This window comes from Helianthus annuus, chromosome 2, assembly GCF_002127325.2.
Source record: "Helianthus annuus cultivar XRQ/B chromosome 2, HanXRQr2.0-SUNRISE, whole genome shotgun sequence".
Taxonomy (NCBI): Eukaryota; Viridiplantae; Streptophyta; class Magnoliopsida; order Asterales; family Asteraceae; genus Helianthus; species Helianthus annuus.
The window spans coordinates 99,664,569-99,682,286 of NC_035434.2; the positions used below are offsets into that span (position 1 = coordinate 99,664,569).

General features: G+C 42.4%; 1 protein-coding gene across 5 annotated transcripts in view; it reads right to left on the minus strand.

The window, feature by feature from the left end:
- Positions 1-17,718, minus strand: part of LOC110913863 (probable elongation factor 1-gamma 2) — a 38,677-nt gene extending 20,959 nt beyond the window's left edge. The window contains exons 1-6 of one of the 5 annotated variants that reach the window (XM_022158686.1): positions 17,667-17,718; positions 16,944-17,517; positions 16,486-16,578; positions 15,547-15,699; positions 15,389-15,434; positions 15,268-15,311 (exon numbers count right to left, since the gene is read on the minus strand). In XM_022158686.1, the coding sequence (XP_022014378.1) occupies positions 15,268-15,311; positions 15,389-15,434; positions 15,547-15,699; positions 16,486-16,578; positions 16,944-17,048 (441 nt within the window). In that variant the 5' untranslated portion in view covers positions 17,049-17,517; positions 17,667-17,718. Of the gene's footprint in view, positions 1-15,267; positions 15,312-15,388; positions 15,435-15,546; positions 16,402-16,485; positions 16,579-16,943 lie in introns of all 5 variants that reach the window. The other 4 variants (XM_022158692.2, XR_004869996.1, XM_035978824.1 and 1 more) reach the window with 4 other exon arrangements.

A 17,718-nucleotide genomic window follows, 5' to 3' on the forward strand; every position in this document is an offset into this window, starting at 1 on the left:
CTAACAACAGACAGGCCAATGATAAGATTTACTTAGAAACTAAAGCAAGACGTGCTGGGTGCAAGTATCACCATGAATGTGGATGTCGGAAGCCTAGGTGCGGGAGAAAAGGGCACAACAAGGATGGTTGTGGGATGAAGAGTCCCAGACAAGGAGAAAACCGTAACAACGCTCAAGGTGGAAGCAGGAAAGGAAATGGCCGAGTGCTAGGATGCTTCCATTGTGGGGACATTGGACATCTTAAGAGAGAATGCCCGAAGTTGAAACAAGACCGTGAAAGAACACCCAGCATCGGAGTTTGTGAAGCATGCCAGGATCCAGGCGTGATTACTGGTACGTTCTTTAACAACCAAAACTTTTGCATCTATTTTGTTTGATACTGGTGCCGATCATAGCTTCGTGTCACTAGAATTTAAGAATATTCTTGGTTTGACGCCTAGTAAGTTAGACGTCCCATATTCGAGCGAATTAACAAATAGAAAACTAGCGGAGACCAGTGAAGTTGTCCAATGATGTGTGATGGAATTCGGAGGGCACGGGTTTACGCTAGGCTTACTACCAGTCCAGTTGGGAAGCTTCGACGTGGTAGTAGGAATGGATTGGTTGTCAGGAAACAAGGCCGAGATAGTTTATCATGAAAAGGGTCGTTCGTATCCCGACCGAAGATGGCGAAACAATTGTGGTTCACGGAGAGAAGCGTGATACGCCGTTAAGAATTATCAGCTGCTTGAAGACGCGAAAGTGTTTGCAGAAGGGATGTGCTGCCTTCCTGGCACACATTGTGGATAAGAAAGCTGAAGAACCGAAGATCGAAGACATCCCTGCCGTAAGGGAATATCCAGAAGTCTTCCCAGAAGACTTGCCTGGATTGCCGCCTCAGAGGCAAGTGGAGTTTCGCATCGATTTAGTTCCAGGCGCCGCGCCTGTGGCTAAGGCACAGTACAGACTAGCTCCGTCTGAGATGCAGGAACTGTCGACACAACTCCAAGAGTTGTTAGACAAGGGATTCATCCGACCGAGCTTCTCGCCTTGGGGAGCCCCTGTACTATTTGTCAAGAAGAAGGACGGTAGTTTCCGTATGTGTACCGACTACCGGGAGTTGAACAAGCTGACGGTCAAGAATAGGTATCCTCTGCCAAGGATTGATGATCTGTTTGACCAACTGCAAGGTTCAAGCTTTTACTCAAAGATCGATCTTCGATCTGGATACCATCAGTTAAGGATACAAGAGTAAAGTATCCCGAAGACAACCTTCAGAACTCGTTATGGACACTACGAGTTCCTAGTTATGCCGTTTGGGTTAACAAACGCACCTGCAGTATTCATGGATTTGATGAATAGAGTTTGCAAGCCGTATTTGGACAAGTTCGTGATAGTGTTTATCGACGACATTTTGATTTATTCAAAGACGAAGGCTGAGCACGAGCAGCATCTTAGAGCTATTCTGGAGCTGCTAAAGAAGGAACAGTTGTACGCCAAGTTCTCTAAGTGCGAGTTTTGGCTACGAGAAGTGCAATGCCTTGGGCACGTGGTGAATGGAGATGGAATACATGTTGATCCCACAAAGATCGAGGCGATCAAGGATTGGGAAACCCCAAAGACGCCAACCGAGATTCGGCAATTCTTGGGTTTGGCTGGCTATTACCGCAGATTCATTGAGGATTTTTCAAAGATCGCTCAACCATTGACGCTCCTCACTCATAAGGACAAGAAGTTTGAATGGGGAATCAAACAGGGGGAAGCATTTCAGGTATTGAAATATAAGCTTTGCAACGCGCCAATCTTAGCCCTACCAGAAGGTACAGATGATTTTGTGGTATACTGCGACGCATCGCGTCAAGGATTGGGTTGTGTGTTGATGCAACGCCAAAAGGTTATTGCATACGCGTCACGCCAACTGAAGGTACATGAAAAGAACTATACCACACATGATTTGGAACTCGGCGCCGTAATTTTCGCTTTAAAGATCTGGAGGCACTACCTTTATGGTACGAAGTGCACAATCTTCACAGATCACAAGAGCCTCCAGCATATATTCAACCAGAAGGAGTTGAATATGAGGCAAAGACGATGGGTAGAACTGTTGAATGACTACGACTGCGAGATTAAGTATCATCCAGGGAAGGCGAATGTGGTCGCCGATGCCCTAAGTCGAAAGCAGAGAATCAAGCCCATAAGGGTTAGGGCTTTGGAGATGGTTATTCGAACCGACTTTCCTCTGCGCATTCGTGCCGCGCAGAAGGAAGCTCTCAAAGAAAGAAACCTTGAAGAAGAGTATCTCCGTGGGATGGAGAAGTTATTGGTACCAAACAAGGAAGGAACGTTGTGTTTTGAGAAAAGGATTTGGGTTCCTCTGTTTGGTGGTTTAAGGAAGGTTATTTTCGATGAAGCTCACAAGTCGCGGTACTCTATCCATCCTGGAGCGGATAAGATGTACCAGGATCTTAAAGATTACTATTGGTGGCCTAGGATGAAAGGCGATGTTGCTATTTATGTGAGCAAATGTTTAACATGCGCCAAGGTTAAGGCGGAATACCAGAAGCCTTCGGGACTTCTGCAACAACCAGAGATTCCCAAGTGGAAGTGGGAACAAATCTCCATGGATTTTATTACGAAATTGCCAAGAACGCCAAAAGGCCATGACACTATTTGGGTAATAGTGGATCGATTGACGAAATCAGCACACTTCTTGCCTATCCGAGAAAAGGATAATACAAGCAAATTGGCTGAAATTTACATGAGAGAGATTGTTACACGCCATGGGGTACCTCTCTCAATCATCTCCGATAGAGACGGAAGGTTCGTATCGAGGATATGGCAATCCTTCCAGGAAGCTTTTGGCTCAAAGTTGAATCTGAGCACTGCTTTTCACCCGCAGACCGACGGCCAAAGTGAGCGGACGATACAGACGCTAGAAGACATGCTGAGAGCATGTGTGATGGATTTAGGCGGTAGCTGGGATAAGCATTTGCCTTTGGTTGAGTTTTCATACAACAACAGCTACCACACCAGTATTGGTGCCGTGCCATTCGAAGCTTTATATGGGCGCAAATGCAGATCACCGCTCTGTTGGTCTGACGCTGGTGATAGACAGTTGGCTGGTCCTGAAGTGGTACAGTAAACCACAGATAAGATCGCACAGATACGAGATCGCATCAGTGCGGCTCGTGACCGGCAGAAAGCCTACGCGGATCGAAGCAGGAAACCTCTAGAGTTCGAGGTTGGTGATATGGTTTTGTTGAAGGTATCACCCTGGAAGGGTGTGGTACGCTTTGGGAAACGTGGAAAGTTGAACCCGAGGTATATTGGACCGTTCAAGATTTTGGAAAGAATTGGGACCGTAGCATACAAGCTGGACTTACCTGCTGAACTAAATGGTGTTCACGATACATTTCATGTATCTAATCTGAAGAAAAGTCCAACACAAGGTACCGTTGCCATTCCTACCGATGAAATTCATGTTGGCGACACGCTCCACTTCGTTGAAGAAACCGTTGAGGTCACGGATTGGAAAGTGATCAAGACCCGCCGGAGCAGTGTCAAGCTCGTCAAAGTTCGTTGGAATGCCCGCCATGGTCCTGAGTTCACCTGGGAGCGTGAGGACCGAATGAAAGAGAAATACCCCCACTTATTTCCTAAGAACCCTGCTTCTACAAGCAGAATTTAAAATTTCGGGACGAAAATTTTCTAACGGGGGGAGAATGTGACAACCCTCACTAAACCAGGTATCCGTACGATTTAATTAATAATTAATTGCTGCTTAATTACTGTGCTTACTTGAAATTACTGATGAACTGCTACTTGACTGTTGATACTTGTACATATCTGCATCTTACTTTGATTTCCGTCACTACATAATTTACATGTTGTACTCTAGTGACAAACATGATGCACAAAAGCACAGTAGCACCGTGACCGGATAACCTATTGAACATGCTGATAAAGCCAGCATCAGGCAGACACTGCCTCTAAGGCCTGTATGGGCCAGAAATATTTTACTACACCCATAGTGAGTGTAGGGATACAAGGGTTGTAGAACTGCGTCTCTAGGAATAAGATATAATGACTGGATGTGCCTAAAACGTACTCTAAGCACGAAACACAGCACTTTTATTTATATACTAGCTTCTGGCTAACTAATAAAGTGCCAAAACATGAGGAAAATATTCCTGACACTTTGGGAAATAAGATGTGTCACTAAAAATGTTATTTACGACACTTAAAAGCTTATTTAAGCACTTTAACGGATTACTATCCAACCAAACAACCGGACTTTACCCGGAACATAAAAATATTGACATTAACAATATTGGTCTTTTTCTGAGCCACTTAGGGTCCCTGAATACCCTAACACCCGCATTAGAACGCATCACACCACTAACCGAGTTAAACCCTAAACTTAACAAGATTAACCTAACTAATGTCTAACTATTTAGTTGGATTTGAACTAGTACCCCCCCCCATTGAAATCGGCCAACTAGTGGGGACAAGAGATGATTTCTTTTGATTAAAATATTATAGTTGCCTAATATCTTGGAGACATGAGAACCAATGGTTAATTATCATAAACTTTGTCTATAAGTAGCCTACATAATCCATCATATTCATCACCACTTAAACTCTCACACACACACTCCCTCTTGCTCTCTAACTCTCGGCCGAACTCCCCTCCCCCTCAACATCCATTTTCGGCTCTTGATCATTCCATTCCAACATCATACAAGTGTTCAAGGTCACGCATAAGGAGTCTTGGAGCTAACGGAAGGTGAAGGACCTCGTTATCTTGCTTTTATCCACCACTTCTTCGCATAGATTCTTCCCTAGCCCCGAGCTAGAGGTATAACACTTAAAACACCCTCTCGAACTAATCTAAGGTGGTTAATAAGATTTGTAACGGTTAAAACTCGGAAACTTGCATTTTGAATCTTTAAAGTCTACCAAATACATGAATCTTGTTGGTTAAAAGCTTAATAATTGTGTAAAAGATGTAGTACTTGAAAGATGTGACTATTTAGGCCCGATCTACGTTGTGGTAGCTCGGATCACCATTTAACCCGGTTTGGTTAAGATCATGGATCTTGACATAAGCTTGTTTCTGACGGTACAAGGGTTAAAAGGTGAAACTCTACCACACGAGAAGCATGAACTTGTGTAAAAGTATTTTTACTTGTAAAATAGTGTTTAAAACTAGCAGATCTACGTATCTGCAAGTGGTATTTTCAAAGGACCAAGTGTCGAGAAAATCATGTTTTCTAAAAGTCGGATAACACACTAACAAGTATGATTATTACAAACCACAAGTGTATAAACACTTGTGAAATGAAAGATCCGACAAAATAACAATCTTTGTGAAAGATGACGGGAAGTTGTAAAGATGGATTTATTCTAAAAACGAGGTTTTTACAAGATTAAGTTACTTTATACAAAGATCCACAAAATATAACGGGATCTACACTATAGTTTTCGGAAAAACCACAAGTTCATGTGATTATGCGATTTACATACTTGTCGACTAGTTTGATGTGTCGGAAATTGATTGATTGATTAAAGAAGTGTTGAAATGATTTTGTAAAAGAAAATGATACGCTTGAAAGCGTGGCCACCTCCAGTTACAGGGGAAACTCTGGCGAAATTTTTCTAAAAACCTAACACTTAGAATTATTTACAAGTGTTAGAATTATTTTGATATGTTTTCAAAATATATTTCGCCATGACTTTATTTACAAATATTCGGAGGTGGGATTTTCACAAAACTAAACGTGATAAATATATATTCGGTAAATATATTTTCACCACACTGTTTATGATTATTTTGTGAAAATACACAAATATTATTTTTAGAGTAAAAATAATATTTACAAACGTTGACAAATCCAAAATAATACAAACGCTTTCACGATAAACATATAAGTTACAACGGTAATTATTATTACCACACGATTACTAAAACGTAACTTACGCATTATACGGAAATAATTATGAACGCGTATTTTATCAACGTATTGTTTTTGGGGAAAAATTATGTGAAATGGAAATATAATATTTTTGAGAAAAATATTTATATTTGGAATTAGAAATGAAAATATATTAAGCGAGACTTAATATTATAAATTGAACGCACATGTATTAAATCCCCCATCCTTGGGAAGGAGATTAACTACCAAGTACATGCAAAATATAAACGCGAAATAGTTGTCTAACTATTTCCCAAAAACCTAAACTATAAAGCTAAGGCACGGCCATCCGTCTAATAGAATTAGTACATGTAGGTCGTCGCACAGCAGACATTCGGAGTACTTGGTAGAGACGCACTGACTGTGAGTTCATGTCCCCCTTTTCTCTTAACTGTTTTCAGTTTTCTAAACTGTGGGGGTGAAATACATGTTACTTTGATTATGATTACTTTATACATGGTATGGTTAGCGTAAGGAGGGTTACTACTTAGATCATGTGAATGGGTAGGCGGAAACTTGAGGTCATTAATCCTCAGGGTAGATCTATTTGGGTGTAGCGAGCCCAGTCCCAGGCCCAGCATAACGGACCTTGGGATGACTTTGTACCCGACGCATAAATCTGCTAGGTTTGAGCCTTCCTACTTGCATTTCACACATATCAATGGCCTTGCAAACCATTGGTGATCTCTTTTTCCTTATTTGCTACATACCAGGATTTTGATAAATACAAAGTTTTATTTACTCACTTACGCATGAACTCGCTCAACATTATTGTTGATTTTTCAACTTACATGTATTTCAGGGAATTAAAAGGTCTGGCACGGTATGGCACGTTTTCCCGCTGCACTAGTTTCCAAGATCATCCGGGGTTTAGGGAATGTGACTCTTTCCTGGACAAGTCACAGTCCTTAAACTGTGTTTATGTTATGTTTAAGTTCGTAATGTTTTTTGAACAAGGATATGGTTGTTAGGGCGTGTTTCCCGTTAAAATAATGGTTCTGTATTTGGTTTTTAAAACTTAATGGATGATTCTTGCATGTTTTTAATTCATATAGCTTTGTTATGATTAAGCTATGGTATTAAGAAGTCACACCAAATTAACCACGCTTCCGCAAAGCCAGGGTGTGACAGCTTGGTATCAGAGCTCTGATCATAGCGAACTAGGATTCATTCTCGAGTCTACACTATGATCACTAGGGCTCTCACGAAAACATTTTTACTGCATACCACTTAAGTCCAGATCCAAAACCTTTTTATAAACAAATGTTGAGCACATTTTATTATTTTTAGGCTCAGTCTTGGAGGCTGAGGCTCGGTCTTGGAGGCCGAGGCTCGATCTTAGAGATCGAGGTAGATGTTTGTTGTTTTAGGCTCGGTCTTGGAGGCAGAGGCTCGGTCTTGGAGGCCGAGGCTCGATCTAAGAGGTCGAGGTAGAGGGCTAGTGAGACTAGGGAGAATAGGCTCAGCCTTGGAGGCTGAGGCTCGGTCTTGGAGGCCGAGGCTCGATCTAAGAGGTCGAGGTGGATGATAGAGCAGTCTTAGAGACTGGGAGGAATTTGGCGACTAGGAATGTCAGTCTAGGAGACTGGGAGGCTAGTGGGACTAGGAGAATTTTATTTGATTGTTTATTGTTGACTTACATGTTTATATGAATATATGATTGATTATTATACGTATATGTGTTTGTGTTACAAACGTCATGCTTTCATCATGTACTAGAAAGATGGACACTGTGAATCCCATGGCCATAGTATCAGACGACATAGTTTCATCGGAGCACGAGGTGTACGTTTCCGATACTACCGGCACAGACGATGACGACTTTCAGCCCCTCTGCGCTGCCTGATGTCGTAGCAGAGCCTACTGATGGCCATCTTGTTGGGAATTTGCCACTCATGGTGATCCCTACTCCTGTGCCCCTTGCCGCTTACCCATTGTTGATATGCCCCCCCCCCCGACGTGGCCTCTGACGACGATAACGATCTACAAGAAGAGGACCCATTCGAGGGCAAGGCCCTATTGCTGCTGGTATTAGCCTACTGCTTGCGGACGCTCCTGCAGGGGAAACTCATGCCCATTCCCCTGTCCCAGACTCATTTGAGTTCCTGACATCCGCATTTTCGCATATACAAGGAGTGCAGCACCATTCACACGACGCCGACCCTGATACGGCATCATCAGCTGCACCGTTTCCCGCACACAGCTTTGAGTTTGATCACGGTATTGAGGGTGATCTTGTTCTTCCATCCGGTTTTGATCCAGACCATGACCTTGAGTTCATACACCTAGACCAGCCCTTGGAGGATCCTATAACCCTCTATGATGGTTGATCCAGCTGATTTTGAGATGGAGTTGGTTGATCCGGAGCCAGCCGTGGCCCTTGAGCCAGGTGTTGCTCCTAACACCGCATTGGAGCATGACCCGGTTCATGCCGATGCACCTGCTGTTGCTCCTTGATTGATCATCTGCTTGGACGAGAGAAAATTTGGGGTAACTGTGCAAGAAAATTTATTATTACGGGGGCCCACGTAATAACGACTTGTAGTGCACAGAAATCCTGGTTGACTCTGTGGGTCAAGCTAATGAAAACCAATGTAGCAGGATATAACTCGAACACGAATGACCAAGGCGATGAAGCCTCGACTTCATTCTATTTCAAGAAACAAGCCAAATTGGCAAGCCTATGTGAAGGCTCAGAAAATTTATTTCCCCATCCATACATTGAGGCAGTGGATCAGAACAGACTGCCTAAACGTATCAGCGCTACTGCTACCGCTACTACTTCTCCTACACTTGCTACTCCCAGTGACAACAAGAGGAAATGGGAGGGGGATTCCAGCAAGGGATCAGCTTCAGTTCAGTCACAAGTTCAGCAGCGGAAGACTAACAGTTACCAGAGTCCCAGTCAACATTCTTCAGGCAGTCACAGGCAGGGGGGATATCGTGGGAACCTCCCAAAGTGCAACAACTGTGGCAGACACCACAGTGGCCAGTGTAACAAGGGTCGCTGTCAAAGATGCCTCAAGATGGGTCATGAGGCCAAGGATTGTAGAAGCCCTCGGCATGCGAATCAGAATCAGCAGCAGCCACAAGCACAGCAGAATCAGCAACAGGGCAACAAGGGATGTTTTCATTGTGGTGCAGAAGGTCACTTCAAAAGGCACTGCGCTCAGCTAAACAGGAACCAGAACAACAACAATCAGAACAATCTGGGCAATGGCAACAACAACGGGGGAAACAACAACAACGGCAATGAAGCAAGGGGTCGTGCGTTTGTGTTGGGGCAGGGTGATGCCAGGAATGATCCCAACGTCGTTATGGGTAAGTTTCTCCTCGACAACATTTATGTTACTGCTTTGTTTGATTCGGGTGAGGATACAAGTTACATGTCTTTGAAAATGAGTAAAATGTTAAAACGTACATCCACACCCCTAAACACCAAACACGTCGTAGAACTAGCTAATGGTAAAAGTTTAGAAGCCACGCAAATAGTCAGGGGTTGTAGTATTGTCTTAGCCGGTCAAACTTTCTCCATCGATCTTATTCCCATAGTCTTGGGAAGCTTCGATATCGTTATTGGGATGGATTGGTTATCCCAACATCAGGCAGAAATCTTATGCAGCGAGAAGATCATCCGCATTCCCCGTACTGGTCAAGAACCTCTCGAAGTCCAAGGCGACAAGAGTGGTGCTGTGGTTGGCATCATCTCTTTCTTGAAGGCTCAGAAATGTTTGCGGAAGGGTCACACCGCAATCTTGGCACTCGTTTCAGATGCATCAGTGAAGGAAAAGAAACTGGAGGATATTCCAGTTGTACGCGACTACCCTCAGGTGTTTCCTGAAGATTTACCTGGATTACCGCCTCATCGTCAGGTCGAATTTCAAATCGAGCTCGCTCTAGGAGCAGCACCCATAGCTCGCGCACCATATCGTCTAGCTCCATCAGAATTGGAGGAACTGTCAAAGCAGCTACAAGAGCTCTTGGAAAAGGGTTTCATTCGTCCAAGCTCTTCGCCTTGAGGAGCTCCAGTATTATTCGTGAGAAAGAAGGACGGTACCTTCAGGATGTGCATAGACTACTGGGAACTGAACAAGGTAACGGTGAAGAACCGTTATCCTCTTCCACGCATAGACGACTTATTCGACCAGTTGCAAGGGTCGTGTTACTACTCCAAGATAGACTTGAGGTCTGGTTATCATCAGCTGAGAGTCCGGGATGAGGACGTCTCCAAGACAGCATTTAGAACTCGCTACGGCCACTACGAGTTTCTTGTCATGCCGTTCGGGTTAACGAACGCACCTGCCGTATTTATGGACCTTATGAACAGGGTGTGTAAACCTTATCTTGACAAGTTCGTCATGGTCTTCATCGACGACATTCTGATCTACTCCAAGAATCAGGAGGAACACGAGCAGCATCTACGCCTTATTCTGGAACTTCTTCGAAAGGAACAGCTGTACGCTAAGTTTTTGAAATGCGACTTCTGGCTTCGTGAAGTCCACTTTCTAGGCCATGTGGTAAACAAGGATGGGATCCATGTCGATCCATCCAAGGTAGACTCGATCAGGAACTGGCCTGCACCTCGTACGCCAACGGAAATACGCCAATTCTTGGGTTTGGCGGGTTACTACAGACGGTTTATTAAAGACTTTTCAAAGATTGCCCAGCCGCTTACACTACTGACACAGAAGGGTGTTACCTACCGTTGGGCAACACGCAAGAAACTGCTTTTCAGCACCTAAAGGATAGACTTTGCAGTGCACCTATCCTCTCATTGCCAGAGGGCACGAACGATTTTGTGGTCTATTGTGATGCATCCATCCAGGGTCTTGGATGTGTGTTAAGGCAGCGCGACAAGGTCATTGCTTACGCTTCGTGCCAACTTAAGATACATGAACGAAACTACACGACGCACGATTTAGAGCTGGGAGCTGTTGTTTTTCCACTCAAGATATGGCGACACTACCTGTACGGTACCAAGTGCACTATTTATACCGATCACAGGAGTCTCGAGCATATCTTCAGACAGAAGGAATTGAACATGCGTCAACGTCGATGGGTTGAGCTACTGAACGATTACGAATGCGCCATCAAGTACCATCCAGGCAAGGCCAATGTTGTGGCTGACGCTCTCAGTCGTAAAGATACTCTACCTAGACGCGTACGAGCCTTGCAGCTCACTATTCAGTCCAGTCTTCCTGCACAGATACGAAATACTCAGGTAGAAGCATTGAAACCAGAAAACGTCAAGGCCGAAGCCTTACGCGGCTCAAGGCAACGATTAGAACAGAAGGAAGACGGCGCCTACTATGTAACAGGACGTATTTGGGTCCCACTTTATGGCGGTTTACGAGAGCTTGTGATGGACGAAGCACACAAGTCTCGCTACTCGGTACATCCAGGTTCAGATAAAATGTACGACGACATCAAAACTACATATTGGTGGCCTAGCATGAAAGCTCACATCGCTACTTACGTTGGCAAGTGCTTGACCTGTGCGAGAGTCAAGGTGGAATACCAGAAACCAGCGGGTCTACTTCAGCAACCCACGATACCGCAATGGAAATGGGAAGAAATTTCCATGGATTTTGTCACAGGCCTACCCAGATCTCAGCGTGGGAATGATACCATTTGGGTGATCGTGGATCGACTCACCAGTCTGCACACTTCCTAGCTATAAAGGAAACGGATAAGTTCTCCACTCTCGCAGACATCTATCTTAAAGAAGTTGTTTCGAGGCACGGAGTGCCCACCTCCATCATTTCGGATCGGGATGCACGATTCACATCAGAACTATGGCAAGCGATGCACAAATCTTTCGGCTCACGGTTAGACATGAGCACTGCATATCATCCTCAGACGGATGGGCAGTCTGAGCGAACGATCCAAACTCTTGAAGACTTGCTTCGGGCATGCGTTATTGATTTCGGCAACGGCTGGGAAAAGCACCTCCCTTTGGTGGAGTTCTCATACAATAACAGTTATCACACCAACATACAAGCCGCTCCATTCGAGGCATTGTACGGACGTAAATGCCGGTCACCTCTCTGTTGGGCAGAGGTGGGGGATAGTCAGATTACAGGTCCAGAGATTGTAGTGGACGCCACAGAAAAGATTGCACAAATACGACAACGCATGGCGGCAGCACACGACCGTCAGAAAGCCTACGCGGATAAGCGTAGGAAGCCATTGGAATTTCAGGTCGGGGACCGGGTTTTACTTAAAGTCTCACCCTGGAAGGGTGTGGTTCGTTTTGGCAAACGGGGCAAACTAAATCCGCGGTATGTCGGACCGTTCGAGATCACTGAGAAAATAGGCAATGTGGCCTACAAGCTAAACCTACCAGCTGAACTCGGTGCAGTTCACAATGTATTTCACGTGTCGAATCTGAAGAAGTGCCTGTCATATGAGAACCTCATAATTCCTTTTAAGGAACTTACTATCGACGAGCGGTTGCAGTTCGTCGAGGAACAGTTGAAATCACGGACCGGGATGTTAAGGTCCTCAAACACAAGAGAATCCCTCTTGTTCGAGTTCGTTGGAACTCCAAACGTGGCCCAGGGTACACCTGGGAACGCGAAGACCAGATGATAGAAAAGTACCCCCAGTTATTCGGAACCAATGAAACCACTACTGAGGCTGAAGCTACTACTGCGGAATTCCAGATCAACGGGGGGAGGATGTGACACCCCAGGAAAACCAGTAAATCCTACGTGACCTTGTACGTATTCCTGTTCTCGGTTTAAGAAGAACACATGGTTGCAAATAGTCTAGTAAGTACCATAATGGGAAGCCCCCATTTGTAAAGAAAGAGAGTGGGAATCCCCCACTAGCAGTAAACAGTACAACTTACCTAGCTTCCTCAGTGAGTGCGTACCAAATTTCGGGACGAAATTTCTTTTTAGTTGGGGATAATGTGACAACTCGTACCTTGAACCCGTTTTTGTATTGTAGGTAACGTATGTGAACTTGGTTGACTGATTAAATGATTAATGCTATGACATGTGATTATATGAACTTTGTGAATAATGAATGTTATGTATGTGTTACGTGTATGTATGATAAACACACAACCCGAACCGCACAACACTACACAACCAATCGCATAAGCCCTTTTGGGCCGGATAGATTGTAATCGGACTTTAAGGCAGCCCATGTTGGGTCGGCCCATCCCCTACTCGTATACACTTGGGGTATGGTAACTACCCCACACTTTTGGCAAAACACAATACACACACACAAGAACCCTAGCTTCTCTCTCTCTCTCGCTCGAACTTGACGGCACAAGACAACCGAGGAGCATTCTTTGTTCGGATCACCCTCTTACTACCATTAATCGGTTAGTGTACTTATGATTGTTGCATGATTGATTGATTTATTATGTTGATAAATGATTTGTGTACTAGAAATCGACCCACATGTATGTATTGAATGAGGATGATAATCGGTTAGTCTTGTAAATCGTTTAGGATGATAATCGGCTATTTGCATATGTGAATCGGATGAGTGTAATCGGCTGTTGTTGATTTTTTGGATGGATATCGTTCATATGTTTGATGCTAAGGATCAAGAACACGAATTTAGACTATATGTTTAAATGTTTTGAATATTGTTTATGTTGAATCGGATTAGGGTTCATACGAATTAGTGATATAATTGCTTGTTTGATTTAGAATTTGGATGTTGTGAAACTGATTTGGTGTTAATTGATTTCTATAAATTTGGAAACTATTGATGATAATTGATAATTGTAACCGAATAAGCATGATATCCGGATAATTAAACGAATCGCACAAGGTCTCTTGGTCGTACAAGAGGCCCACACGTACAAGGCTCCGGGTCGCACAAGGGAGCCTATTCGCACAAGCTTACCCAATCGTACAAGATCCTTTGGATCGCACAAACCGTATAGTTGTTAACTGTTGGGCCTTAAGGCCCAAGACACGATCGCACAACCCAATGGAATCGTACAAGTGTCCGGATCTTACAAGGACATTCGGACCGCACAAGTCACGTAATTGATATTTAGTTGGGCCGTAGTTATGTTAGATGATTATCGTTTTGTTATTGGGCCGAACAAGCCCAAGTCACTCGCACAAGGCCTATAAATCGCACAAGGCTGACCGGACCGCACAAGTTCGCTTATGTGTTATATATTTGGGCCGCATATGTTATTGGATCACTTATACTATTTGGGCCGGGATTTATGTGGATCACACAACATGTTGGGCTAATTACATTTGGGCTAATAATTGAAACGCACATGTATGATTTCATTGTACTCTTGACTGTTTACGTGCTATACGTGTTTGCTATGATTCATACGTGCATTACTTGAACCAAACCTGACTTGTATGGTAACCCTGTTAGGACGTGGTTGACCACCCTTAGTTCAAGAACCCCTTTTTGTGTATCTGCCAAGCAACCCAAGGTGAGTTCACACTCTTACCAAGGCATGGGATTCCCGGGGTGTTGGGAATGGGATTGATAAGGATAAGGTTGAATAGATTCAATACGGACTCAATTACTAAATTACCATACCATCGTCCTCGGTTGTGCAGGATACATACGTAAAACCTACGTATACTCAAGTTACTCACTGTCCTCAGGTTGCGAAGGACACTCACGTAAAACCTACGTGAACTTATTATACTCACTACTGCCTCGGTTGTGTCAGGCACTTACATAAAACCTACGTAAACCCCCGCGTACTCCTATCCTCGGTTGTGAAGGATACTTACGTAAAACCTACGTAAACCCCATACGCGCTACTGTTCTCGGTTGTGAAGAACACTTATGGTTACACATAGTCTAGTGGATTAATAACATGGGAAGCCCCCACCAATAGAGACCAATATCGGCCTAGTAGAGCCACATGTTACATACGGACTTACTGTTATGCATATTCTTACTGTGAACTCGCTCAACTAGTTGTTGACTCTCTGCTGCATGCCTTGCAGGACCTTAGGTACTAATGGAGCTTGCACAAGGAGGAGCAGGTCGTTGTGGGCAAATGGATCGTGATTACTTATTAAACACTTATGACGTTTCGAACATTAATACTTATGTTGGGTTTTACATTAATGCTTCCGCTACACTTACTTACATTGGTTTTGATAAACACCTTTCGTATTGATGGATAACATTTACTATTTATTTATATGTTCAATATGATTGGTGGCTTGATCCTGGTCATGTCACGCCTCCAAGCGGTGGTACTCCGCGTGTGGATTTTGGGGGTGTGACATCATATATATATGTAACAGATATCTATGTATCACAAAAAATAACATAAAAAGAGAGCAAAACTAACATATTCTATTTTGGAAGACCCGAACAGAGAACTTCCATGAGCAACTGCAGCAACCAATATGAAAATATAAAAGCCACTATATGAAACCAACATTAGAAGTTAAAATAAAACTATCGCTTACCATAGCGAGCAATTGCATTACTCTCAAATAGAGGACCCTCGGGAGTCTCAAGAATAGGAGTCAACATCAATGCAAAATCGTAACACTCTAATAAATTTAATGAAGTTTTGTAATTTTATTGGAATTGTGAGGGTTAGATTAAAACCAAAAGGCAATACCTTTCCAATGGGGTTCATCTTAAGAAACTCAGGAGTCTTGTTTGAAACACCCATCTGAAAATTTCCAGCCGCCATTTTGATTCCTACACCAGCATATTCTATAGTAATTATGGCCTTGTTCACATTCATATTTTTCCCAGGAGTGTGAAAGATCTGCAACCAAATAATGCAACTCATCAACCAAGATAACTCAAATGACTTTGATCTATTTTTTAACCAAAGATACCCCGTTGCTTTGATTTCATTCACCAGACTATTTGGATTTTGTTGATTATGATTAAATATCAAAGCGTTCCATGTTTTCCATATATTGAGAACCCGTGCTCCTCTGTAAAAAAGAACTTCTTGATTGGAGAAGGGCTTTCCCAACTATTGATGCATTAATTCGCCGAACGATATTGGGTTGCATAAAGGAGACTTTAGTTGATTGAGGTGCAATGATAATCTTATCAAACAGTCAATCGTGGAGTTCTACATGTTTTTCTTTAAGTAAAATCATTGCTTTCTATTGAATGTCATCAAAAGTTAACGTACAACACTCCATCTTTTGTCAAGAAATTCATTTAGAACTAAAGCATTATGTGCATACGTCATATAGGAGAGGAATAAAATCCCGGCAGCACCCATGGCTCAATATCATCAGAAGTTACATCATTAGATATTTCAGTTTGTTTTTATATGGTATCTGATGATAATATTATGGGTCCAAAACCATGTTAAATATATAAGTCGAGAACTTTTGAGCAAATCTCATCTGAGAGTACATAAGTGGGTGCATTCTTTATCCATCTATCTTTTTCCATCTGAGAAATTTTTTTTACGAATTTTGTGTCAACTCGCAAACGTCTCAATTACCTATTAGCAGTGATATAAAAGAAGAATATTACATGAGCAAATAAGTAATCTTATCATTATTCAAAAGGGCATGTGAAAACCAACTTGTGAACTCCAGATCATTTGCCATTCACCTTCGATGAGATGTTGTACCCTCTTGGTAATATTTTCATTCCCTGAAATAAACTCGTTGATTGCCTACAAGGCGAAAAATATTTGAAGAGTTTTTGAATACCAACATTCCATGGCTCGTAATTTTTTACATCTCAAATTGCACTTGCATTACAGAACTACCAAAAGAAATTACAGACATCAATCCTTGTCAAATGGGTCGAGTAATAACAGTCCGTGATTTTAACTGGGCAACACCAACTATAACAATTCAAGATTGAATCAAATACTAAAAAAATGATAATAACTTTGCAAATTACAAATACTAAATCAATGGAAATGAGTACAAATTTATAACATATAGGTTGAAAACAAAAGATTTGGTTCTAAATTTTAGACAATAAACACAAAAGTAATAGCTGAAGAAGTTGGAGAGCTAAGAATAGGTTTACCTTTGATTTTGAGATAAAGAAAGAGAAAGATTGAAGGAAAGTGGGAACAATGGAGTATTGTGTGGAAACAAAGCCAAGTATCGCCATCCCTATCCTCTTTATCATCTTAAATCAATTTTCTTGCAAAAGTTTCCTTACACTTTTCACGAAATATGATTATTTTAACTATAGATAATCAGAAAATCATAATTACTTTATGCTGACACAAAACTGATTATTCGATTTCAAATTAATCGCACATCTAAACACCCCTCGAGTGACATGGTAGATGATTCAATCAGAGAAGAAAGATTTCATCACAACACTCCGAAATCGTAAATTATCGAAGCAAAGAAGTATGATTTGTTGATCAATTTTGAGACTTAGGGTTTATACAAACAGGGGTTAATCATATACCCCATGGATTCAAGCCCACATCTAATCTTCTTGAATCAGAAAGGAAAGAGAGAGAAACAAAATTTGGAGATCTTACATCAATCCTAAACAAAAAAAAAAAAAAAAAACAATCAGTTTTAGGATTCAAATGGAACCGGCGATTAATGGAAAAACAAAGCCGGATCTTCACTCTTCGATCCTATAACAAATTCAAACAATTTAATCAAACAATAAAATCAAAACTGAAATCTTGTGACATTTATCTAACACACAAATCTAAACGATAAATCCAAAAACATGGAGAAAATAGCAAGATACATGAAGAAATGGATGAATTAAGAGATAAACCTAGGGTAACTGATTCAAGTTTCAACAAAATGAAGGAAGGTTTCAGGGCACG